At 39.9% G+C, this 26,454-nt stretch overlaps 1 protein-coding gene across 7 annotated transcripts in view; it reads left to right on the top strand.

Moving 5' to 3' along the window:
- FAM168B (family with sequence similarity 168 member B) overlaps nt 1-26,454 on the top strand; it is an 80,111-nt gene that overhangs the window by 15,947 nt on the left and 37,710 nt on the right. For 3 of the 7 annotated variants that reach the window (XM_023556103.2, XM_003416668.4, XM_023556102.2), the window contains exon 3: nt 7,801-7,884. The exons of 1 other annotated variant lie outside the window; for it this stretch is intronic. In XM_023556103.2, the coding sequence (XP_023411871.1) occupies nt 7,801-7,884 (84 nt within the window). 3 more of the 7 variants (XM_023556105.1, XM_023556104.1, XM_023556106.2) reach the window with 3 other exon arrangements.

Below are 26,454 nucleotides of genomic sequence, written 5' to 3'. Positions count from 1 at the left end.
ATTTGTCTTTTGGTCAACTGGTCCCGTACTGGCATGCCTTGTGTTTTTGATGGAATATCGGTTATATATGTTGTATTAAAAATTGCAGGTGGTCCAGTTAATGTGTTCCTTTGCTAGTCAAGATAGAGTGGTGACTGATCTCCTTAATGCGCTCAGAAGCTGAGTTTGTTTTGCCCTCATCCTAGAGTCCAGGGCTTCTCTGAGCCTGCCTTGCTCACCAGGACCCATCCCCCTAGTGGGTCCCAAACTCTGATCTTTGTCTCTTCAGCATCAGGGGAGTGTGAAAAATTCTGTTTTGCATTTCACTGATTTTCACTTTAGCTTTTTAGCTTTCTGCTAGGGTAGCTTTGGAATTTGGTACGTGTCTTAAAGGGACTTTAGCTGGTTTTGAAGCTCCTTAGATGTTTCATCACTACATTCTCTACAAGGCCACCAAAACTCTCTGTCTCTGTCCCGTCTGCCCAGGACAGCCTGCGCTCAGCCTCCTACCCAGGCCCAGAGTTGACAGGTATTCCCAGGCACAAAAGGTAGCAGACACTGAGATGCAGTTAGGGGTGCAGACTTTCTGGGACACAACACTTGTGAAGGGGAGGGGGAAGAGGAAGCAGGATCGGGTAGGGACCGCGTCAGACTGCAATGCATTACTGTGACTGGGGAGCTCAGGGCCCAGGATGGCCAGTTAGCGGAGGCCTGCCTCAGACAGAAATAGATCCAGAAGGCACTGCTGCTTATAAATACCTTAATATTTACCCCTATTTTTCTAAGTTTAAACATCAGCCCAGAAACTCTTCATGGCATAACAGTAGATTCTTTCTGGAAGGAAATGCAGGTGCTGGTGTGCACTTTGCTTTGGTGGCCCAGCGTATTTGAGGAATCACTTCATATCAGCTCACAAGGCTTGCCTTGCCCCTTTTTACACAATATTGCTGTACAATGTTCTATTTTGGGGGGCTTTTCAACCAGTTTGTTCAACCAGTCTTGGGTTGTGTGAAGTGTTTCGTCATTCAAATAATGCTGCAGTGAATAGCCTCATGCTTATGTTCATTGTGTTTGTGGGAATTGTCTTCACAGTGGATTCTTAGAGGGGGGATTGCTGGGTGGGAGTAAATGAATATCCAGTTTTTAAGATATTGCCGAGTTCCTTTTCATAGGATTTGTATTGTTATGTACTCCTACGACAAGTGTATGTTTACCAAAAACCTTACTAACAAAAGTGTGTTGTCAAGCTTTTGGATTTTTGCTAGCCTGATGTTAGAAATGATATCAGTATAGTTGTAGTTTTCAGTTCTCTCACCATGACTTTTTTTTTTTTAATAGGGTTGGATTTTTGTTCTCTTTTTAATAGTTATATAAGAATATTTACTCAGTGTCAAAATAATTTGCAAATATTTTCTCCTAGTTTGTCTTTTTTTTTTAAATAAATTTATGGTATTTTTTGCTATTCTGAAGTTTTTTTTTTTACTGTCATAAAGTGATCAGAGTCTCATATAAGTGATTAGGATTTGGGATCAGTCCCAAACCCGTGCCGCAGGGGATCCTGGGCAGTGTAATTTTTAGCTTTCTAGACTCTCTATGCCAGAAAGGGAATGGAGAGAAGATATTGAATGAGACAGCCCATGGTATCCTCTGTGAAGGGTATTCATAGGATGGCATTGCTGTCTATAGTGAGGAAGACTGACAGGAATGGGAAGAAACAGTGATTCTCAACCCTGTTCATTGGAACCCTGCAAATTAGAATGATCTGGAGAGATTAAGGAAAATGATTCTGGTGTTCCACTCAAGACCAGTCAAAGCAGAGTGCCGGGGGTGGGGGCATCCTGGGTGGCAGTCCTTTCAAAGTTGTGGGGGTTTTGTGCAACCGAGGTGGAAACTGTTGGACTAAAGATAGTGAGGTGGGCCATGCTGAGGCTCTGCATCAAGGTGTTGGGAGGGGGGGAAAGGTGGCTGGTGGGATGGGGGGGCGGGGAAGGAGCAGAGGATGCTCTAGAGAGAGTGAGGGACTTTGACAGCCCCCCACCCCCATTGCTGGTGGTTCATTGTGCTGTTTAAAACACCTGCTGTGTGTAGGTTAGGATAGGTTCTGTATATGCCTATAAGGTCAAGTTGGTTGATTGTGGCATTGAGATCTTCCATGTCTTTATTGAACTTCTTTCTGGATATTCTGTCCTTCACGGAAAGTGGTGTGTTGAAGTCTCTACTACTATTTTGGAGCTGTCTGTCTCTCTTCAGTGCTGTTAGAGTTTGTTTTTTGTATTTTGGAGCCCTGTCGGGTGCGTCAATATTTATTATGGTTATGTCCTCCTGGTGTGTTGACCCTTTAATCATTATATAGTGTCCTTATCCTTTGTGGTAGATTTTACTTTAAAGTCTATTTTGTCAGAGATTAATATTGCCACTCTGCTCTTTTTTTGATTGTTGTTTGCTTGATATATTTTTTTCCATCCTTTGAGTTGTAGTTTGTGTCTTTGAGTCTAAGGTGTGTTTCTCGTAGGCAACATATAGATGGTTCGTGTTTTTTTTTAATCCATTCTGCCACCCTCTGTCTCTTTATTGGTGCATTTAGGCCAGTTATATTCAGCATAATTATTTATAGGTATGAGTTTAGTGCTGGCATTTTGATGTCTTTTTTTGTGTGTTGTTGACAGTTTCTTTGTTCCACTTAATTTTCTGTGCTGTTATTTTTCTTTATATATTTTCTTTTCCTCATTTTCATTGTTGTTGATTTTGTATTTGCTGAGTATGTTTTTCTTGCTTTTTATTTTGATGTGCAGGATTGTTAGTGTCCTTTGTGGTTACCTTAATATTTACCCCTATTTTTCTAAGTTTAAACCAATCTTTGATTTCTTTATATCGCCTTCACTTTCTCTCCATATGAAAATATGACTACATTATTTAGGCTTTTTTTTTCTTTTAGTGTTGTCAACTTTTATGTAATGATGCCTCTGTTTCCCTGTTTTGAGCCTTTTAGCTTTGATTTATGTTTGTGATTTCCCTGTCTGGGTTGATATCTGGTTGTTCTGTCCTGTGTTCTAGTTTTGAGTTGTTACCTGATGTTACTGACTTTATAACTGGAGGACTTGGTTTAGTATTTCTTGTAATTTGGGTTTTGTTTTTGCAAAATCCCTAAACTTCTGTTTGTCTGGAAATATACTAATTTCGCTGTCATATTTGAGAGAGAGTTTTGGCTGGCAATTTTTTTCCTTCAAGGCTTTGTATATGTCATCCCATTGCCTTCTTGCCTGCATAGTTTCTGCTAAGTAGTCCGAGCTTAGTCTTACTGACTCTCCTTTGTAGGTGACTTTTCGTTTATCCATAGCCTCTCTTAAAATTCTTTTATCTTTATCTTTGGTTTTGGCAAGCTTGATTATAATATGTCTTGGTGTCTTTCTTTTGGAATCTGTCTTGTATGGGGTTTGATGAGCATCTTGGATAGATATCTTCTCATCTTTCACCATATCGGGGAAGTTTTCTGTCAACAAATCTTCAACAATTCTCTCTGTATTTTCTATCCCCCCCACCAATTCCGGTACTCCAAGCACTCATAGGTTATTCTTCTTGATAGAGTTGCACATATTAGAGTTTCTTCATGTTTTAAAATTCTTTTATCTGATTTTTCCTCAGATAAGTTGGTGCCAAGTGCTTTATCTTTAATCTCACTCATATGACCTCGATTGCCTCAATTCTGCTCTTAGGACTTTCTATGGAATAGTCTAATTCTGAAATTTTATTGTTAATCGTCTCAATTTCTGTTTGCTGTCTCTCTATGGATTCTTGCAGCCTGTTAAATTTGTCATTATGCTCTTATTGAATCTGCTTAAGTTCCTCTAATACTTAGTCTGTGTGCTGCTTGGCTTGTTCTGTTTTGCCTGATCTTCCTGATTTCTTGAGGGGTTCTGTATATGAATCTTTTGTGTTCTACCTCTGGTAATTCCAGCAAGTTCTCTTCATCCAGATGATTTTTTGATTCTTTGTTTTGGGAGCTTGCTGAAGGCATTGTGGTCTGCCATTTTATGTGATTTGATTTTGACTGTTGTCTCCAAGGAAACCCTGGTGGCATAGTGGTTAAGTGCTATGGCTGCTAACCAAAAGGTCAGCAGTTCGAATCCACCAGGCACTCCTTGGAAACTCTATAGGGCAGTTCTGTTCTGCCCCCTAGGGTCCCTATAAGTTGGAATTGACTCGACGGCAGTGGGTTTTTTTTTAATGGGGGATCGTCTCCGAGCCATCAATAAGGTATTGTATTTTTTTTTTTTTTTTTATGTTTGCTTACTGCATCCTAGCTTCTTGTGTTGTTTTGATGTGCCCAAATAGGCTGCTCGAGTGAGCTAGTTTGGTTACTGGCCCCTTGGGAAACTCTAATGTCTTGTCACCAGGTGGTTAGAGTTGTTAATAGTATGTGAGCCCAGGAGTCTGTTCACTTTTCTTGTATGGATTCAGCTCAGGTATGCAGGTAGTTGGTTACCAAGTGTGTGGTGCAGGTTCTCACCTATAGTTGTAGACGAGCAGGGGTGATTGGTGTAGGTACAGGTGTCTGGCTACAGTAGGGGGTCACATGCTGAGCAAGGCATGGGGCTGACAACTGTCTAAATGTCTGTGAGGCAAGCATGTCCCTGTTCCCTACAGTGTGTAGGTGGGTGGGTTTTGCAGCTAGACTGTGGGCACCCGATACTGTTGGCTGTAAGGACTGGGAGACACCACTTAATCTTGGACCCCTGTCGCAGGTGGCTGGGTATCATGGGTGGAGCCACCAGTCCTCAGGCCCCTGATGTGGGTAGGTCAGGACCCTGCTTAATAGGCAGAGCAGTGTTAAATGACATGAACCTGCCTCTCCACCATATAGCTTATACAGTGAAGTTAGACTTCAGGTATATACCGTGTTGTACTGTGCTAATGAGAGCCTACGCTGTGCAATGAGCCCACACAGGTCTTTGCAGGGGTGAAAGGCATTCAAAGTCCGTAGACCCCTTATGCCTGTGCCTAGGCAAAGAAGATGTTTCTGCTGTGAGTTCCTGGTTTAGGGCAGCCGACAGATTATTTTTTTCCCGTTTGTTAATCTGTTCCCTCTCCAAGGCCAGGAAAATAGCTCAGGGCTTGTGCAGGGTCCTTCTGGCCCAGGGGATGCAGTCGGGTGCAGAGCGGGAAGGGAGAGGGAGTGGGAGAGAAGTTTTTCCTGAAGTGGTATTTTTGGATCGTGATAGGCCGTTTGCCTATCCAGGGCTGCTTCTCACTTGTTCTGGTGGGTTGAGTGGAATCTTCGTCGTACCTCTGCTTGCCTCACTGTGCTCACGGCAGCGGAATCGGCCTGCAGGGTGCTGGTTACCGCTGGGTCAGGTCTGGCAACTCCTTGCTGATTCTGAGTCCTTTCTCCCTCCACCTGCCACTCAGTCTGATTCCTCAGCTTTGCCTTTGATGTTCGGGCTCCTAGCTTGTCATATATAATCAATTCACTTGTTTTTTTGGGTCTTTGTTGTGAGATGACCCCAGGAAGCATCTGACTCCTCTGCCACCTTGGCCCCACCTCCAGAAGGTTAGGATAGGAAGGACCAAGCAAACTCTAGCAAAGCAAGTATAGAAGCAGATGATTCCCCCTAACAATTTACAGGTAGAGTTTATGGAGAGAGATGAGGAAATACAGATGTTGTTGGGATAGTGGTAGTGGCCTACAGGATATGATCTAGGTCAGTGGCTTTTTAAACTTTTTAATAATGAAGTCTTTTTTTTTTAATTCTAAATGGATTCCTGGAATAAGATATATCACAGCAGCTCCTGTGGGTAAATTGAGGACCGGCTCCAGAGCCTACTTGGACTTCCTCTGCCTGCAGCTGGGACCTCTAAAGAATCTCTCAAGGCCCTTAGAACACAGATTGAAAACCACCGACCTACTCTTCAAAATGACCATTCTAGGCCTGTTTCAAGTCAGAGTTGTCCTTGATGTCCAAGAGGACTTAACTTGATAAAACATTTGACCACTACGTGTTGTGCTCTGCTAACGAGAGAGGGCAAATGGGGAAAGTGATAGTCCAGGAGGGAAACCCAAAATAGGTTTTGCTGACGTAGAGGAGGGTCAGTTTTGAGACAGGAAAGCAACTCTGAAGCAATGGATTTATATGAGAGGTGAGAGCTGGGCACTTCCAAGTAGGGATTCCTGGGGACTAGTGGGGTCGAAGACTCCTGTCCTGAGATGAGGAGTTCCAAGTGAACCTGCAGGACAGCGTAGCAAGCACTTCCAGGCTGTGTTGGCCACCCATGTGAGGAATTCACGCAAGGAACTTTATTCAGAGCCTTTAAAAATCCGGATTCACAAAGGTATTATTATCTTTGGAATTTCACTCAGAACTTGCCCCGAGTTTTCATCTTGTCTTTATTGTTTCCTCACTTTGGCTACTGTTACCACCACAGTCCCTTCAGGGGTCCTTTTCTGCCTTGAATGTCCTGGTCCAAGTGTCCTAGGAGACACTGTCCTCTGGGTGTCCTTAACACAGTTATTCATTTATTCCTGAAGACTGCTGTTCTATTTCAACTTGTTTATTTACAGATGAAATAAGACAGGAATAGAGAAGCTACAGCTTCTCAAAACTAGTTAATGACAATAGTTAAGACTAGTGAGCCTGGGGCATCATTGGCTGTGTGTCTGGATATAGAAAAAGCCCCTGGTTATCCAAATGAGTGGCATGTCCTACATTGTGAACTGGAGTGGGCCAGGCAGAAGGTGAGTGCTTGCCTCACAGGTGTTGTTAAACACATGGCTAAGGCCGCTGCTGGTGGTGGACACCTGACAGCAGGATTTTAGCCATAGCACTACATATTTTATGTTTCTATTGTGTGCGTGTTATTAGTGGTTGGGTTTAGTCTTATTAGGGATTAAGAAATACTCATTTGTATTAGTAAAGATCATATTGCTTGAGAGTTTCTTCAAATAAGTAGATTGTGAAATTTGTTTTTTCTATTTCCTATGTGCTTGTGGTGCCATTAGAGCTCCTCAGTCAGAGACTGAGGTCAGTGACATTTACACCCTGACTGATAGAAATTGAGGATTGGCAGCATATGAAGAAACCTGAAATTAAATTAGAACTTTTAAACAGTGCCTTTCCTTTGAAAACCCAATGTAGCAGACTTCTGTTCTGACACACGAGTCATCATGATTTGGAATAGACTTGATGGCAACTAGTTGGTTGGTTTAAAAAAAAAAAAAATTAGCTTCTAGGTGAAAATGTACAGTAATATGGGTACTTATTTGCAATTAACGAGAATAAATTAAATTATTAAAACACCTTTTGCTGCTCATGGGTAGCAGCAAAAACAGTCTTGAATCCAAGTAAGATTTTAATCTGTTTTTCATACTTGATAGAGTGAAAGCAGATGAACGGTACCCCCTTCAAGTCTTAACAGAATAAACCAGGACCTAGCACAGGATGCGCTGAGCACTCTTATTACTGTTGCGAAGCATTAAGGTGATTAGAATGTGGAATAACTGCCTTAACTGTTGGGGCTTTCTTGACTTCAGCTTTTGTATGTGTGTCTTGTGGTTATGATTTTGCTACTTGGACTGTGGGCTTATACCTCAGTTTTTGCTCAAATTTTTCAGTTCTCGAAGGTTGTAGGCACCTAATCACAGGTTTAAAAGATAGGATTCTGAATGTGATCTACTGAAGTTCTGGGGAAGGACGTTATGTTCTGGCACAGGTAATGCTGTGGGGGCCTTGGTACGTCAGTGTGCAGACTTGTGGGAGTCCTGATTGTGAAATCATGTTACTGCTTAGCTTTATAACATCAGATTGTTTCATGTTTGTTTTTCTCCAGCTGGTTTCCCCATGGGCTATGCAGCAGCAGCTCCTGCCTATTCTCCTAACATGTACCCTGGAGCAAATCCTACCTTCCAAACAGGTATGCGGGCCAGTTTGTGCTGGTTAACAGAAATGCTTTGTACGTGCAGCTGTGGGAGAATGTGTAATAGGTGGATTTTGAGAAGAGTGGTTATAGTATTAGGATTTGGGTGAATTGATTTTTGGGTTCATAAAATTAGCCTTGTCGATAAATATAATAGGAGCTTAATTCCCATTGCACGGAAAGCTTTACTTATTGGTATTTCTGATGGATGTCCTTCCATAACACAAAACCTCATTTTTTTTTTTAATTGTATGCTTTAAGTGAAAGTTTACAAATCAAGTCAGTCTCTCATACAAAAATTTATATACACCTTGCTCTGTTCTCCTAGTGCTCTCCCCCTAAAGAGACAGCACACTTCTTCTCTCCACCCTGTATTTCCATGTCCATTCAGCCATCTTCTGTCCCCCTCTGCCTTCTCATCTCCCCTCCAAACAGGAGTTGCCCACATAGTCTCATGTGTCTACTTAATTCAAGAGGCTCATTCCTCGCCAGTATCATTTTCTGTCCTATAGTCCAGTCCAATCCCTGCCTGAAGAGTTGGCTTTGGGAATGATTCCTGTCCTGGGCTAACAGAAGGTCTGGGGACCATGACCTCTGGGGTCCTTCTAGTCTCAGTCAGACCATTAAGTCTGGCTCTTTATGAGAATTTGAGGTCTGCATCCCGCTGCTCTCCTGCTCCCTCAGGGGTTCTCTGTTGTGCTCCCTGTTAGTGTAGTCATCAGCTGTAGCCAGGCACCATCTAGTTCTTCTGGTCTCAGGCTGATGTAGTCCCTGATTTAGACGGCTCTTTCTGTCCTTTGGGCTCGTAATGAGCCTGTGTCTTTGGTGTCCTTCATTCTCCGTTGCTCCAGGTGGGTCCAGACCAATAGACGCATCTTAGATGGCTGCTTGCTAGCGTTTAAGACCCCAGACGCCACACTCCAAAGTGGGATGCACAATGTTTTCTTAATAGATTTTATTGTGCCAATTGAACTAGATGTCCCCTGAAATCATGGCCCCCAAACCCCTGCCCCCTACTACAATGGCCTTCAAAGCATTTGGTTTTTTCAGGAAAATGCTTTGCTTTTGGTTTAGTCCAGTTGTGCTGACCTGTCCTGTATTGTGTGTTGTCTTTCCCTTCACCTAAAATAGTTCTTATCTACTATCTAATTAGAGAATACCCCTCTCCCTCCCTCCCTCCCTCACTCTCGTAACCATCAAAGAATACTTTCCTCTCTGTTCATAGTATTTCTTGAGTTCTTATTATAGCGGTCTCATACAAAAAAAAAAAAGTCCCATTGCAGCTGACTAGTTTCACTCAACATAATACCTTCCAGATTCCTCCATGTTATGAAATGTTTCACGGATTCATCATCGTTCTTTATGAATGCGTAGTATTTCTTTGTGTGAATATACCATAATTTATTTATCCACTCATTCTTGATGGGCACCTTGGTTGCTTCCATCTTTTTCTGTTGTAAACAGTGCAGCAGTGAACATAGGTGTGCATATATCTGTTCGTGTAAAGGCTCTTATTTCTGTAGAATATATTCCAAGGAGTTGGATTGCTGGATCCTATGGTAGTTCCATTTTTAGCTTTTTAAGGAAGCGCCAAATCAATTTCCAAAGTGGTTGTACCATTTTACATTCCCACCAGTAGTGTATAAGTGTTCTAGTCTTTCCACAACCTCGCCAACATTTATTATTTTATGTTTTTTGGATTAATGCCAGCCTTGTTGGAGTCAGATGGTATCTCATTGTAGTTTTGATTTGCATTTCTCTAATGGGTAATGATTGTGAGCATTTCCTCATGTATCTGTTAACTACCTGAATGTCATCTTCAGTGAAGTGATTATTCGCATCCTTTGTGCATTTTTTGATTGGATTATTTGCCTTTTTGTAGTTGAGTTTTTGCAGTATTGTGGAGATTTTAGAGATCAGACACTGATGGGAAATGTCATAGCTAAAAACTTTTTCCCAGTCTATAGGAAATCTTTTTAGTCTTTTGGTGAGGTCTTTGAATGAGCATAGGTGTTTAATTTTTAGGAGCTCCCAGTTATCTAGTTTTTCTTTTAGCATTTGTGCATTGTTAGTAATGTTTTGTATACTGTTTATGCCATGTATTAGGGCTCCTAGCATTGTCGGTATGTTTTCTTCCATGATCTTTATCCTTTCAAATTTTATATTTAGGTCTTTGATCCATTTTGAGTTAGTTTTTGTGCATGGAGTGAGGTATGGGTCTTGTTTCATTTTTTTGCAGAGACTGCCTTTTCCCCATGGAAGTGACTTTGGGCCTTTGTCAGAAACCCTGGTGGCGTAGTGGTTAAGTGCTACAGCTGCTAACCAAAGGGCCTGCAGTTCGAATCCTCCGGGTGCTCCTTGGAAAACTCTATGGGGGCAGTTCTACTCTGTCCTGTAGGGTTGCTATGAGTCAGAATCGACTGGACGGTACTGGGTTTAGTTTGGTTTGGTTGGGCCTTTGTCAAATATCAGCTGCTCATATTCGGATGGATTTATGTCTGGATTCTTGATTCTGTTCCGTTGGCCTGTGTATCTGTTGTTGTACCAGTACCACTTTGTTCTTCTTTTTCAGTAATGCTTTACTTATCCGGGGCCTCCATATGAAGTTGGTGATTTGTTTTTTCATTGCATTAAAAAATATCGTTGAAATTTGAATTGGAATTGCATTCTATCTATAGATGGCTTTTGGTAGAATAGACCTTTTTACAAATTTAAGTCTTCCTGTCCATGAGCAAGGTACGTTTTTCCACTTACGTAGGCCTCTCTTGGTTTCTCGCAGTAGTGTCTTGTAGTTTTCTTTATGTAGGACTTTTATGTCTCTGATTAGATTCATTCCGAAGTATTTTATCTTCTTGGGGGCTACTGAAAATGGTATTGATTTGGTGGTTTCCTCTTCGATGTTCTTTTTGTTGGTGTAGAGGAATCCAACTGATTTTTGTATGTTTATCTTGTATCCTGATACTCTGCTGAACTCTTCTATTAGTTTCAGTAGTTTTCTGGAGGATTCTGTAGGGTTTTCTGTGTATGAGATATGTCATCTGCAAATAGAGATACTTTTAGTTATTCCTAACCAATCTGAATGCCTTTTATTTCTTTATCTAGCCAAATGCTCTTCCTAGGACCTCCAGCACAATGTTGAATAAGAGTGGTGATAGAGGACATCCTTGTCTGGCTCCTGTTCCTGAGGGGAATGCTTTCAGGCTCTCTCCGTTTAGGATGATGTTGGCTGTTGGCTTTGTATAATGCCCTTTATTATTCTGAGGAGTTTTCCTTCTGTTTTTATTTTGCTGAGAGTTTTAATCATGAGTGGACATTGAACTTTGTCAAAGGTTTTTCTGCATCAGTTGATAGGGTCATGTGGTTCTTGTCTTTTGTTTAATTTATATGATGGATTGCATTAATTGTTTTTCTGATGTTGAACCATTCCCGTATACCTGGTATGAATCGCACTTTGTCCTTGATATGTTGTTAAATTCTATTTACTAGAATTTTGTTGAGGATTTTTGCATCTGAGTTCATGAGGGATATAAATCTGTAATTTTCTTTTTTTTGTGGTATGTTTACCTGGTTTTGGATCAGGGATATGCTGGTTTCATAGAAGGAGTTTGGAAGTATTCTGTCCTTTTCTATTCTCTGAAATATCTGTAGTAGTAGTGGTGTTAACTCTTCTCTGAAAGTTTGGTAGAACTCTCCAGTGAAGACATCCGGGCCAGAGCCTTTTTTTGTTGGGAGTTTTTTAATTACCTTTTCAGTCTCTTCTTTTGTTATGGGTTTATTTAGTTTTTCTACCTCGGTTTGTGTTAGCTTAGGTAGGTAATGTGTTCCTAGAAATTCATCCATTTCATCTAGGTTTTTAAATTTGTTAGAGTACAGCCTGATATGATTCTTTTAATTTCAGTTGGGTCAGTTGTGATATTGCCAATCTCATTTCTTATTCATTTGCTTCCTCTCCTGTTTTTCTTTTGTTAGTTTGGGCAGTGGTTTATCAATTTTGTTAATTTTTTCCGAAAACCAGCGTTTGGTCTTGTTAACCCTTTCACCCCAATTGTTTTTCTGTTCTCTGTTTCATTTAATTCTGCTCTAATTTTCGTTACTTGCTTTCTTGTAGTGTCTGAGGTTTCTTTTGTTGCTCTTTCTCTACTTATAGTTGTAGGGCTTAATCTTTGATTTTGGCACTTCTTTTTGGAAGTGTGCATTTGTTGATATAATACGACCTCTGAGCACTGCTTTTGCTGTGTCCCAAAGGTTCCGATAAGAAGTGTTTTCATTCTCATTGGATTCTTTGAATTTCTTTATTCCGTCCTTCATGTCTTCTATAACCCAGTCGTTTTTGAGCAGGGTACTGTTCAGTTTCCAAGTGTTTGATCTGTTTTCCCTGCTTTTTCTATTATTGATTTCTACTTTTATGGCCGTATGGTCAGAAAAGATGCTTTGCAATAAATTGATGCTTTGGATCTTGTTGAGGCTTGCTTTATGACCTAATGTGTGGTCTATTCTAGAGAATGTTCCGTGTGCACTGGGAAAGAAAGTACACTTGGCTACTGTTGGGTGGAGTGTTCTGTATATGTCTGTTAGGTCAAGTTGGTTGATTGTGGCATTTAGATCTTTCGTGTCTTTATTTACATTCTTTCTGGATGTTCTATCCTTCACAGAAAGTGGTGTGTTGAAGTCTCCTACTGTTATTGTGGAACCATCTTATCTGACTTTTCAGTGCTGTTAGAGCTTGTTTTATGTATCTTGCAGCCCTGTCATTGGGTGCATAAATATTTAATATGGTTATATCCTCCTGGTATATTTTCTGTTTAATCATTATATAGTCCTTCCTCATCCTCTGTGGTGGATTTAACTTTAAAGTCTATTTTGTCAGAAATTAATATTGCCACTCCTGTTCTTTTTTGATTGTTGTTTGCTTGGTATGTTTTTTTCCATCTTTTGAGTTTTAGTTTGTTTATGTCTCTGAGTCTAAGGTGTGTCTCTTTTAGGCTGCATATAGATGGATCGTGTATTTAATCCATTCTGCCACTCTCTGTCTCTTTATTGGTGCATTTAGTGTGTTTATAGTCAGTGTAATTATGGATAGGTATGAGTTTAGTGCTGTCATTTTGATGTCTTTTTTTGTGTGTTGACAGTTCCTTTTTCCCACTGAATTTTCTGTGCTCAGTAGTTCATCTTTATATATTATGTTTTCCACTTTTTCGTTGTTGATTTTGTTTTTGCTGAATCTATTTTTTTGTTGTATTTTATTTTGATGCGTTGGATTGTTAGTCTCCTTTTTTGGTTACCTTAATATTTACCCATATTTTTCTAAGTTTAAACTTAATTTTTGTTTCTGTATATATTGCCTTAACTTCCTCTCCATATGAAAGATTCTTGACTGTATTTGTTAGTCCCTCTTTATTGTTTTGATATGGTTTTCTTTTACACAATGACATTGCTGTTTCCCTGTTTTGAGCCTTTTTTTAATCTTCATTTATTTTTGTGATTTCCCTGCTTTGGTTGACATCTGGTTGCTCTGCTCTGTGTTCTAGTCTTAGGTTGATATCTGATATTATTGATTTTCTAGCCAGAGAACTTCCTTTAGAATTTCTTGTAGTTTTGTTTTTGTTTTCATGAATTCCCTAAACTTCTGTTTATCTGAAAATGTCCTAATTTCCCCTTCATATTTGAGAGCCAGTTTTGCTGGATATACGATTCTTGGCTGGCAATTTTTTTCTTTCAGTGCTTTATATAAGTCATCCCATTGCCTTCTTGCCTGCATGGTTTCTGCGGAGTATTCTGAGCTTATCTTATTGACTCTCCTTTGTAGGTGAGTTTTCGTTTATCCCTAGCTGCTCTTCAAATTCCCTTTTTATCTTTTGTTTTGACAAATTTGATTATGTCTTGGTGACTTTCTTTTGAGATCTACCTTATGTGGAGTTCGATGAGCACCTTGGAAAGATACCTTCTCATCATTCACCGTATCAGGGAAGTTTTCTGCCAACAAATCTTCAACAATTCTCTATGTATTTTCTTCCCTGTTCTGGTACTACTGTCACTCCTACGTTATTTCTCTTGATAGAGTCTCACGTGATTCTTAGGGTTTCTTCATTTTTTTAAGTTCTTTTATCTGATTTTTTTTGCATGTATTGGTGCCCAGTATTCCATCTTCAGTCTCACTAATTCTGCCTTCTATTACCTCAGTTCTGCCCCTTGACTTTCTGTAGAGGTGTCTAATTCTGTAATTTTATTGTTAGTCTTCTGAATTTCTGATTGCTGTCACTTTATGGGTTCTTGCAACCTTTTAAATTTTTCAGTATAATCTTGAATAACCTTTTTAGTTTCTTCAGCTGCTTTATCTGTGTGTTCCTTTGCTTTTTCTGTGTTTTCCTCAATGTCCTTCCTGATGTCTTGAAGAGTTCTGTATATTAATCTTTTGCATTCTACATCTGGTAATTCCAGGAAGACACCTTCATCTGGAAGATTTCCTTGATTCTTTGTTTTGAGAGCTTGTTGAAGTGATCATGGTCTGCTTCTTTATGAGATTTGATATTGAGTGTTGTCTCTGAGCCACCTGTAAGTTATTGTGTTAGTGTATGTTTGCTTACTGTGTCCTATCTTCTTGCTTTGTTTTGTTTTGATATGCCGAAATAGGCTGCTTGAGTGAGCTAGCTTGATTATTAACACCTTTTAAGCTCTAACGCCCTGTCATCAGATGGCTAAAGCTGTTACCACGTTCATGAGCCTTGGATTCTGTTCACTTTTCTTGTGTGGTATAGGGTCTGTCCTACAGTCTTAGAGGGGCAGGGGTGATTGGTATTGGTACAGGTATCTGGTTGCAGTAGGGGGTCACGCTCTGAACAAGGCAGGGGGCTGACAGCCACCCCCCGAGTGTCTGTGAGGAATGCGCATCCCTGTTCCTTAGAGCACACAGGTGGGTGGGATCTGCAGCCAGACCATGGTCACCCAGTGCTTTTGGTTGTAAGGACTGGGAGGTACCAGTTATCCTTGGACCCTTGTGTGGATGGCTGGGTGACCTGATTGGAGCCACCAGTCCTTAGGCACCTGATGTGGGTAGGTGAGAACCCTGTTTAGTAAGCAAAGGAGTGTCAAACATCAAACACCCACCTCTCCACCACACAGCTGAAACATTTGCAGTCTGCCAACAGGGCTGATTCTCCTGAAATGGACCCACACAGGTTCATGCAGTGGTGAAAGGTGTTCAAAGTCAACAGGCCATTTGTGCCTGGACAGGAGCTGTGTCTGTTCTGAGCTCCCCAGCTTAGTGAACCTGGCAGGTTATCTTTTCCCCTGGTTGTGAATATATTTCTTTTCCAAGCTGGGAGAATGAGTCAGGGTGCTCAGTAGGACCTATCTCAGGCCCAGGGAAATGGACAGCCACTGAAGCCGGCTTGGGGGCTGGGGGCATGGTAAAATAAATGCAAGCACTTAGCTTTTGCCGAGAGTGCCGTTCTTTTCTGGCGCTGGAGGCGTGAGTAGGCTCTGCGGCTCACTGTCTCTCTCTGAGGAAATTGCATCTGGGCTGCTGCCGCCAGGCCTGCTAGAGGCGCTCCAGGAAACTACACCTGCGGGTTCCTGGCGATTCAGGTCTGGCGCTCCTGTCCTCTTCGGAACCATCTCTCCCTCCCCTTGCTGCTTAGTCTGTTTTCTAATTGGCATTGATGTTTAGGGCTTCTAGCTTGTCACAAACATAATCGTTTCACTTGGTTTTTTTGTTTCCTTGTAAGAGAGATCACTGGAAGCGTCTGACTACTATGCCATCTTGGCCCCACCTTCCAAACCTTCATTCTTATCACTGGGTGGTTATAGGCTGCATAACACTGTGCCAGTTGTTCTAGAACATCTGTCCATCAAACCATGTTAATTGCCACGTTAGTAGGAGGAATTTCCATGTTAACATTTTTAGAATTCTGATTTCTCTCCAGTACTTTAGCACTTTGGTGGTAAGTGACTAATTGTTTCATCTTTCCTTGTACAGAGTATTTTTTATGAATACCTTGTTTTCTGTCTAAGGTGAATGAAAATATTCTTAGATGTTAGAAATCAGTGTTAAGATTGAAAGTGGACTTGATTGGGGCTGTGAATCTGTTAAAGGTCACTTGTAGTAGAGTTTTCCTCCTGTGATCCCTTACTCTGTCTTGGTTCATTTGGGTGTTCAGTCACTGTGACTGGTTTTTGTGGCTCCGACACAGCATTGGTTGTCCTTTTCCAACCTAAGTGCTTGGGTTGGCCTCTCCAGGACGTGCCTTACTCTCATGGGACTGCAGGGCCGTTCTTTATCCCTCAGAACACCTATCTCTACAGAGCTATTCTGACAAAAAAGGAGACAACAAGTGTCTTTTCCTGAGTTCTTCCTATTTTATTAATCATAAAGTTCTGCTTTCTGTGACCCTTATCTCTTTTCCATCTTCACAGCCACCTTTGTTTAGCCCTTAGCTTGTAGCCTTAGAAAACCTTTTCCCTGATACAGCCTGCTTTGACTGTTCTTTCCTTAGGTTCATGCTACCTGCCCAGAGTAATGTTCAAAGTTTTCTAAATGGTTTCCCATTGACTATATAAGACAGTTAAGCCAAGACTCTTGACTTTAAATCCCTAGCTCTTTGCCACATTGGCCTGTTTGTTCTTTCCTAAATGGTTTTGTATTCTTGCCCAGCTTTTATTCATGTTTTCTGTCCCACCTGGACTAGTACCTACTATTTTGTATCTGTCTTCTGGGCTCTGTTATGAAACATCCCTTCTGTGGTAGGTTCTCTAATACCACCACTTTATGCTGTTACTCATCTGATTCTTTAAGGTCTATGTTGCAACGCCCCTTTCCTTTTGTAAAAATCTCACCTTGTTTGACTGTTTTTTTTTTTTCTTTTACAGCTTTATTGAGATGTAAGTGACATATAGTAAACTGCACATGTTTAAAGTGTACTGTTTGATCAGTTTTGATATAATGTATACACCCATTACCACAATTTAGAGAGTGAACATATCCATCCTCAAAAGTTTTCAGGTCGATCATTGATCTGCTTTCTCTTCCTCAGATTAGTTTATTTTCTAAAATTTTATATAAATGGAATTATACAGAATGTAATCTTTTTTTTTTTTTTGGACTGTTTTCACTTAGCATAATTATTTTGAAATTCACCCATGTTGTAGTGTGTGTCAGTAGTTTATTTATTTTTATTGCTGGGTGGTATTCCATAGTAAGGATGTACGACAATTTGATGAACACGTTGGATTGTTGGTACTTTTTTGCTGTTATAAATAAAGCTGCTGTGAATAGTCGTGTACAAATCTTTGAATGGACATGTGTTTTCATTTTTCTTGAGTAAATATGAAGGAGCAGAACGACTGGTTCTTTCGATAAGTGTACGCTGGGCTTTATAAGAAACTGCCAAACTGTCTTCAAAGCGGTTGTACCATCTTACAGTTCCAGCAGTGGTGCATGAGCGTTCCATTTTCTCCATGTTGTTGTTAGCAGTTAGTCTGGTCAGTCGTTAATTTTAGCCATCTTAGTGTATGGGGGTATCTCCCAGTGTTTTTAATTTCTATTTTCCTACTAACCAGCAATGTTAAACAGCTTTTCAAGTACTTATTTGCTATCTGCATATTTTCTGTTCATATCTTTTACTGTATCTCAGTTATTGGGTTGTTTTCATTTTATTATTGAATTTTGAAAGGTTTAATATAATTTGGATACAAATCCTTTACCAAATATATAATTTGCAAATATTTTCTCCTAGTCCATATGCAGCTTTTTTTTTAATTCTTACAGTGCCTTTCAAAGAGAAGTTTTTAAGTAATGGATTCCAGTTTATCGTTGTGTACTTTTGTGGGTCATGCTTTCGGTATCACGTTCATAAAATCTTTGATTAATCCAATATCACATAGGTTTTCTTTTAGAAGTTTTGTAGTTTTAGGTTTTATATTTAGATCTCTGACCCATTTCTTTGTAAGTTTTGCTCCCAAGAATACGTCAAAGTTCATTTTTTGCAGACCACCATAAAATAAAAGTCACTGTTCCAGAATTTTCAAAAGTAGCCCACCTTTACTTGTTTTCTTTATGAAGTACAACTGAATGTAAAAATATACTAAAAAGTTCAACTCTTTTTTATTCTTTTTTTTTGGGGGGGGGGAAGGGCTTCAGGTGTATTTGAGGCTGGCAAAGCTGTCCTTGTTAAAAGTTTGCATTGCCCCCCCAAAGGGGAAGGTCGTGTCTGGAGGTCAGGTGCTAACACTTAAAAAGCGTCCTTATTTGCCACTGTTCCAAGATTACTTTCAAATTGTTCCTCAAACTCAAAAGCTAGGGTAGGGAGATGGAAGTAAAGGGCCTGGTGGCAACTCTGGTTGCCTAGTGTGCCCGCTTTATTTAAAGGTGTGAGCGTGAGTGGGCTCCGGACAGTTGCTGGCTGCAAGAGTGCTGGCCCATCGTTGCCCAGTGATCTAATTGCATAGGAGAAGATGGGAATAGAGATTTTTTAAAATTGTGCTTTAACTGAAAAGTTTACAAACCAAGTCAGGCTCTCATACATACAACAGCTTATGCACACCTTGCTACGTACTCCTAGCTGCTCTCCTGCTAATGTGGCAGCACATTCCTCCCCTCCACGGTGTATTCTCCATGTTGAGCCAACCACTCCTGTCCCTCTCTGTTTTCTAATCTCACCTCCATATAGGAGCTGCCCACCTAATCTCATGTGTCTGCTTGATCTAAGAAGCTCACTCCTCACCAGTATCATTTTCTGTTTTTTAGTCCTGTCCAGTGCCTGTCTGAAGAGTTGGCTTCAGGAATGGTTCCAATCTTGGGCTAACAGAGGGTCCGGAGGCCATGACCTCTGGGGTCCCTTCAGTCTCAGTCAGACCATTAAGTCTGGTCTTTTTACAAGATTTTGAGGTCTGCATCCCACTGTTCTCCTGGTCTGTCAGGGATTCTCTGCTCTGTTTCCTGTCAGGGTAGTCTTCAGTGATAGCCAGGCACCATCTAGTTCTTCCAGTCTCAGGCTGATGTAGTCTCTGGTTTATTGGCCCTTTCTATCTCTTGGGGCTTATATTTACCTTGTGTCATTGGTGTTTTTCATTCTCCTTTGCTCCAGGTGTGTTGAGACCAATTGATGCATCTTAGATGGCTGCATACTTGCGTTTAAGACCCCAGACACCACTCACCAAAGTGGGATGCAGCATTGTTTTCTTAATACATTTTGTTATGCCCCCTGACTCAGGTGTGCCCTGAAACCATGGTCCCCAGATCCCTGTCCCCGTTACTCTGGCCTTTTGAAGCATTTGGTTGTATTCAGGAAACTTCTTTGCTTTTGGTTTAGTCCAGTTGTGCTGACCTCCCTTGTATTGTGTGTTGTCTTTCCCTTCATCTACAGTAGTTCTTGTCTACTGTCTAATTAGCGAATACCCATCTCCCTTCCTCCCCACCCTCGTAACCATCAAAGAATATTTTCTTCTGTGTTTAAAATTTTCTTGAATTTTTATAATAGTGGTCTCATGCAATATTTGTCCTAACTAATTTCACTCAGCATAATGCCTTCCCGATTTCTCCATGTTATATTTCATGTATTCATCATTCTTAATCATTGCGTAGTATTCCATTATGTGAATATACCATAATTTATTTATCCATGCATCTGTTGATGGGCACCTTGGTTCCTTCCATCTTTTTTCTGTTGTAAACAATGCTGCAGTGAACATGGGTGTGCATATATCTGTTCGTGTGAGAGCTCTTATTACTATAGGATATTTTCCAAGGAGTGGGATTGCTGGATTGTATGGTAGTTCTATTTCTAGCTTTTTAAGGAAGTACCAAATTGATTTCCAAAGTGGTTGTACCGTCTTACTATTCCCACCAGCAGTGTATAAGTGTTTAAGTCTCTCCAGAACCTCTCCAACATTTTTTTATTTTGCGTTTTTTGGATTAATGCCAGCCCTGTTGGGGTAAGATGTATCTTATTGTAGTTTTGATTTGCATTTCTCTAGTGGCTAATGATGGTAAGCATTTCCTCATGTATCTGTTAGCTACCTGAAAGTCTTCTTTGGTGATGTGCCTGTTCATATCCTTTGTCCATTTTTCAATTGGGTTATTTGTCTTTTTGCTGTTGAGTTTTTGCAGTATCATGTAGATTTTAGAGATCAGACGCTGATCGGATTTATTGCAGCCAAAAACTTTTTCCCAGTCTGAAGGTTGTCTTTTTACTCTTTGGTGAAGTCTTTGGATGAGTGTGTTTGATTTTTAGGAGCTCCCAGTTACCCATTTTCTCTTCTGGTGTTTGCATTGTTAGCAATGTTTTGTATACTGTTTATGCCGTGTATTAGGGTTCCTAGAGTTGTCCATATTTTTTCTTCCCTAAACTTTATTGTTTTAGATTTTATATTTAGGTCTTTGATCCATTTTGAGTTAGTTTTTGTGCATGGTGTAAGGATATGGGTCTTGTTTCTTTTTTTTGCAGATGGATCCAGTTATGCCAGCACCATTTGTTAAAGAGACTGTCTTTTCCCTGTTTAACTGACCTTGGGCCTTTGTCAAATATTCAGCTGCTCATATGTGGATGGATTTATGTCTGGATTCTCAATTCTGTTCCATTGGTCTATTTGTCTGTTATTGTATCAGTACCAGGCTGTTTTGACTACTGTGGTGACATATACTAGGCTCTGAAATCAAGTATTGTGGGGCCTTCCACTTTGTTCTTCTTTTTCAGTAATGCTTTACTTATCCGGGCCTCTTCCCCTTCCATGTGAAGTTGGTGAATTCGTTTCTCCATCTCATTAAAAAAGTCATTGGAATTTGAATCGGGATTGCATTGTATTTATAGTTCATATTGGGTAGAATAGACATTTTCACTATGTCGAGTCTTCTTATCCATGAACAAGGTATGTTTTTCCACTTACGCAGGTCTCTTTTGGCTTCTTGCAATAGTAGTCTTATAGTTTTTGTTGTATAGGTCTTTTATGTCTCTGGTTAGATTTATTCCTAAGTATTATCTTCTTGGGGATTATTGTAAATGATACTGATTTGTTGATTTCTTCTTCAACATTTTCTTTGTTAGCGTAGAGGAATCCAACTGATTTTTGTATGTTTATCTTGTATCCTGATACTTTGCTGAACTATTATATTATTACTTTCAGTAGTTCTCTTATGGATTCTTTCAGGTTTTCTGTGTATAAGATCATGTCATCTGCAAATAGAGATAGTTTTACTTCTTCCTTACCAATTTGGATGACCGTTATTTCTTTATCTAGCCTACTTGCTCCAGGTAGGACCTCCAGCACAATGTTGAGTAAGAGTGGGGATAAAGGACATCCTTGTCTGGTTCTGAAGGGTGTAATGCTTTCAGACTCCAAGGGTAATGTTTTCAGACTCTCCATGTAGGATGATGTTGGCTGTTGGCTTTGTATAAATGCCCTTTATTATGTTGAAGAATTTGCCTAATATTCCTATTTTGCTGAGAGTTTTTATCATGAGTGGGTGTTGGACTTTGTCAAATGCCTTTTCCGTATCAATTGAGGAAATCATGTGATTCTTGTCTTTTATTTATGTGGCAGATTACATTAATTGTTTTTCTAATGTTGAACCATCCCTGCATAACTGGTATGAATCCCGCTTGGTCATGGTGAATTATTTTTTGAAATGTTGTTGAATTCTATTGGCTAGAATTTTGTTGAGGATTTTTGTGTCTAAATTCATGAGGGATATAGGTTTGTAATTTTCTTTTTTGTGGTGCCTTTACCTGGTTTTGGTATCTGGGATATGCTGCCTGCATAGAGTTAGTTTGGGAGTGTTCCATCCTTTTCTGTGCTGTGAAATACCTTTAGTAGTTAGTGGTGTTAGCTCTTCTCGGAAAGTTTGGTAGAACTCTGCAGTGAAGCCATCAGGACCAGGGCATTTTTGTTGGGAGTTTTTAAATTATCTTTTTAATCTCTTCTTTTGTTATGGGTTTATTTAGTTGTTCTACCTCTGTTTGTCTTAGTTTAGGTAAGCAGTATGTTTCTAGAAATTTGTCCATTTCCTCTAGGTTTTGAAATTCATTAGCGTACAGTTTTTCATCGGAATATGATATGATTCTTTTAATTTCAGTTGGGTGTGTTGTGATATTCCCCATCTCATTTCTTATTTGAGTTATTTGCTTCCTCTACTGTTTTTCTTTTGTCAGTTTGGCCAGTGGTTTATTGATTTTGGTGATCTTTTCAAAGAACCAGCTTTGGGCTTGTTAAATTTTTAAATTGTTTTTCTCCTCTCTGTTTCATTTATTTCTGCTCTAATTTTTATTATTTACTTTCTTCTGGTGCCTGAGGGTTTCTTTTGTGCTCTCTATTTGTTCAATTTGTAGGAATAATTCTTTGATTTTGGCCCTTTCTTCTTTTTGGATGTGTGCATTTATTGATATAAATTGACCTCTGAGCTCTGATTTAGCTGTGTCCCAGAGGTTCTGATAGGAAATGTTTTCGTTTTCATTGGATTCTGTGAATTTCTTTATTCTGTCCTTCATTTCTTCTATAACCCATTAGTTTTTGAGGAAAGTGTTGTTCAGTTTCCACGTACTTGATTTCTTTTCCCTGCTTTTTGTTATTGATTTCTGCGTTTATGTCTTTATGGTCAGAGAAGATGCCTTGTAATATTTCTTATGTTTTGGATTTTGTTAAGGCTTGTTTTATGACTAATATGTGGTCTGGGAATAAGAGATTTTTACATGAAATTTGTGAAAAAGACACTTTGTATGTTCTGTAAATGTCCTGTGTTTTTAGCCACCTAATCTGAGGCTGTGCCTGCTACTGTGCCCTTTTTCTCAGATTCCTTCTGTGTTTTCATATCCTGAATTTTTTTAATCTCTCTTTTCAGTGGGCCTTTCGCTTTATCTGATGAGCATGTCAAAGTCATTACGAATAAAAATATAAAATAAAAAGAGAAGGTGTGTCTTCATTCCTGCTGCCTTTGGGTCCTCTTACCACCACATTTGTAGAAAATACTAAGATAAAGCTCATCAGTAGTATAGATGCTGTGCACGTGGTATTGTCTCTTTTAGCAGTTTTTACAATCGTAACACTGCTTATTTCCCAGCTCCTCTTCCATGTGTGATGTAGAGTGTTCAGAGAACCATGAAATAACACGTCATGTCTTTTGCTGAAAGATCCGTTACTCTGAAAATGTAGAAGAGTGTCATTCATTTTGTCCTTTGAACAGGCGTGGTAGACTGAGTACACATGCAGCCAGAATGGGCTGTCCTCTTTTTTTTTTTTGGGAATCAGAACAATATATTGAAGAGCTTGGGTTGTGGAGTTACCTAGATGTGGTCTTTAATCCTGGCTGTGCTACTCCTGAGAGTGTTTTTTAATTGCATTTTTTGCATTTGTAAAATCAATAAGTATAAAGCATGTCATTAATACTTATGTATGGTTCTTTTTGTTTTATTGTTAGATAAGATTTACATAAACGAATTGCACAGATTTTAAGCAGATGATTCTTTGTGTTCTAACAGATGCACACACTTGGTGGCTTCTTGGAGTCATCTCTTTATCTTTAGCAGAGCCTACATTTAAGGCAGGTGTTGTAAAGAACATCTCAGATGATGAGGAGACCTAGGGCATTAGGAGGGCCTTCTTCAGCAGTAGGGCTCCATCAGAAGAAAAGAAAGGCACTGTAGGTTGACCTGTCATTGATTGTGCGCAAAGGACTTTTGTCTGTCAGTTTGTCATGCTGTGGTGGCTTGCGTGTTGCTGTGATTCTGGAAGCTATGCCACCGATTCCTCAAATAGCAGCTGGGTCACCCATGGTGGACAGATTTCAGTGGAGCTTCTAGACTGAGACCAGGAAGGAAGTCCTGGTGATCTACCTCCAGGGCGGGGGTGGGGGGAGTTGGCTAGCGAAAATCTTAGCAGCAGAACGTTGTCTGATACAGTGCCGGAAGATGAGCCTCTCAGGTTGGAAGGCATTCAGTATAACTGGGGAAGAGCTGCCCCCGGAAAGTATAGTCAGCCGTAATGACATAGCTGGAATAAAGCTTTCAGGACCTTTATTTGCTGATGTGGCAGGACTCAAAATAAGAAGAAGTAGCCGCAATCATCCATTAATCATAACGTGGAATGTACAAAGTATGAATAGGAAAATCGAACTTGTCAAAAATGAAATAGAATGTGTAAAGATCGGTGTCTTAAGTATTAGCTGAAATGAACTGATATTGGTCATGTTGAATCAGAAAATTATATGGTCTACTATTTTTTTATATGCTGGGAATGACAAATTGAAGAGGAATGGCATCAAATTCATCATCAAAGAGAGCCTTTCAAGATCTGTCTTGAAGGACAGGGCTATCAGTGATAGGATTATATCCGTATGCCTTTAAGAAGACCAGTTAACTGTTACTCAAATTTACACACCATCACTAATGCCAGAGATGAAAAAACTGAAGATTTTTACCAACTTTTGCCATCTGAAATTGATCTAGCATGCAATCAAGATCCATTAATAATTACTGGTGATTGGAATGTTAAAGTTGGAAACAAAGAAGGAGCAATAGTTGGAAAATATGGCCTCGATTATGGAAATGATGCAGAGATCGTGTGATAGAATTTTGCAAGACCAACAACTTAGTCATTGGAAATACCCTTTTCAACAGCATAAATGTCGACTATACACATGGACCTCACTGGTTGGAATACACAGGAATCAAAATCAATTACATCTGTGGAAAGGGACGATGGAATAGCTCAATATCGTCAGTCAGTGCAAGGTCAGGGGCCAACTGGAGAACAAACCATCAATTGCTCATATGCCTGTTCAAGTCGAAAGTGAAGAAAATTAGATCAAGTTCATGGGCAAGAGCCACAATATGACCTTGAATATATTCCACCTGAGTTTAGAGACCATCTCAAGGATAGGTTTGAATGCAGTGAACACAAGTGATCAAAGACCAGAAGAGTTGGGGGTAGACATCAAGGACATCATATATGAAGAAACAAAAGGTCATTAAAGAGACAGGAAAGAAAGAAAAGACCAAAACAGATGTCAGGAGGGATTAAAACTTGCTCTTTAATATAGAGTAGCTAAAGCAGAGATTTCAAACGGTGGCTTGAAAAGACAAAGTAAAATGCAGGTAGTCCCTGACTTAGGATGGGGTTCTGCTCCAGTGAGCCTGTCATAAATTGGTTCTGTCCTGTGTCGAATACCTCATTTCAGATTAAGAACTGATGATGGTTATAATATGAAATGCTAGATAAGATCACACTGTAGGCCTGGTGTACAGTGAAATCGGTGTCAGTGTCCTAACAATGAAGTCAGAGTTATAAAGGCTCTCATGTGCATTTGCTGTTCATTTGTCATATATCGTTAGAGTTGAACATTGTCCAGCTTTCTGTCCATTGTGACTTCCATCAGTGGCGCTGACTTCATTGTGGACCAGGCCATAGGCTGATGTACGGCACTGTTTTGAATAGCGAAGCATGAAATTGAACATCTGAGAATGAAAAGATCAGCAAATTACGTGCTGCAACATTGTATGTAGTACATATTATTGACAGGAGTACACTCGCCAAAAACTAAAAAACAAAATGTATGGTCTTAAGTGTGGTTCACTGTAAACTCGAATATGTTGTAAGTTGAGGGACTACCTGTATCGTGGTGAAATGTGCAAAGACCTGGAATTAGAAAACCAAAAGGAAAGAACACACTCAGCGTTTCTCAAGCTGAAAAAACTGAAGAAAAAATTCAAGCATTGAGTTGCAATATTGAAGGATTCTGTGGGCAAAATACTGAATGACATAGGAAGCATCAAAAGAAGATGGAGAGAATATACAAAGTCACTGTACCAAAAAGAATTGGCTGGCATTCAGCCATTTCAGGAGGTAGCATATGATCCAGAATTGATGGTACTGAAGGAAGAAGTCCAAGCTAAAGGGCATTGGTTTAAAAAAAAAAAAAAAAGGCTCCATGAATTGGCAACATACCAATTGAGATGTTTCAATAAACAGATATAACGCTGGAAGTGTGAAGAGAATATGAAGAGGACTTGAAGCACATACTGATGAAGACCAAAGACTACAGCCTTCAGTATGGGTTACACCTCAACATAAAAAAATAAAAATCTTCACAACTGGAACTGTATGCTAGACTGCTAATTGAAAGTTTGGTGTTTCGAGTTCACCTAGAGGTGCCTGGGAAGAAAGGCTTGGCAATCTACTTGCAAAAAATCACTATTGAAAAGCCCAGCAGAGCACAGTTCTGCTGTGATGCACATGGTGTCGTCACAACTGGTGGTTGTGGTAAGGTGGAACAGCTTAGCAAGACTGAACTGGCCCTTTGGAGATAGAGGACATTTCTTGTGATTTTTTAAAAAAGACCATTTAAGACTGGTGAATTTCCTGGGAATTCATTCTCATTTAAATTAAAAACAAAATAATGTATACATTGTTTAAAGAATTCCAACAATGTAAGAAAATATACATTAGAACGTAGCTCCCTTTTTTTGACTGTCCGTCCTCTTTCTTGAGAATCTTTCAGAATGTTTTTTGCAAAGTTTTTGTATACATACATACATATCCTTCCATCTTTCCACAAAAGGAAACAAAGTATATACTATTCTGCAC

The sequence above is a fragment of the Loxodonta africana genome, chromosome 6, assembly GCF_030014295.1.
Source record: "Loxodonta africana isolate mLoxAfr1 chromosome 6, mLoxAfr1.hap2, whole genome shotgun sequence".
In the NCBI taxonomy this organism is placed as follows: Eukaryota; Metazoa; Chordata; class Mammalia; order Proboscidea; family Elephantidae; genus Loxodonta; species Loxodonta africana.
Note: the sequence above shows the minus strand (reverse complement) of the source record. Positions and strands in the feature narration are given on the sequence as shown.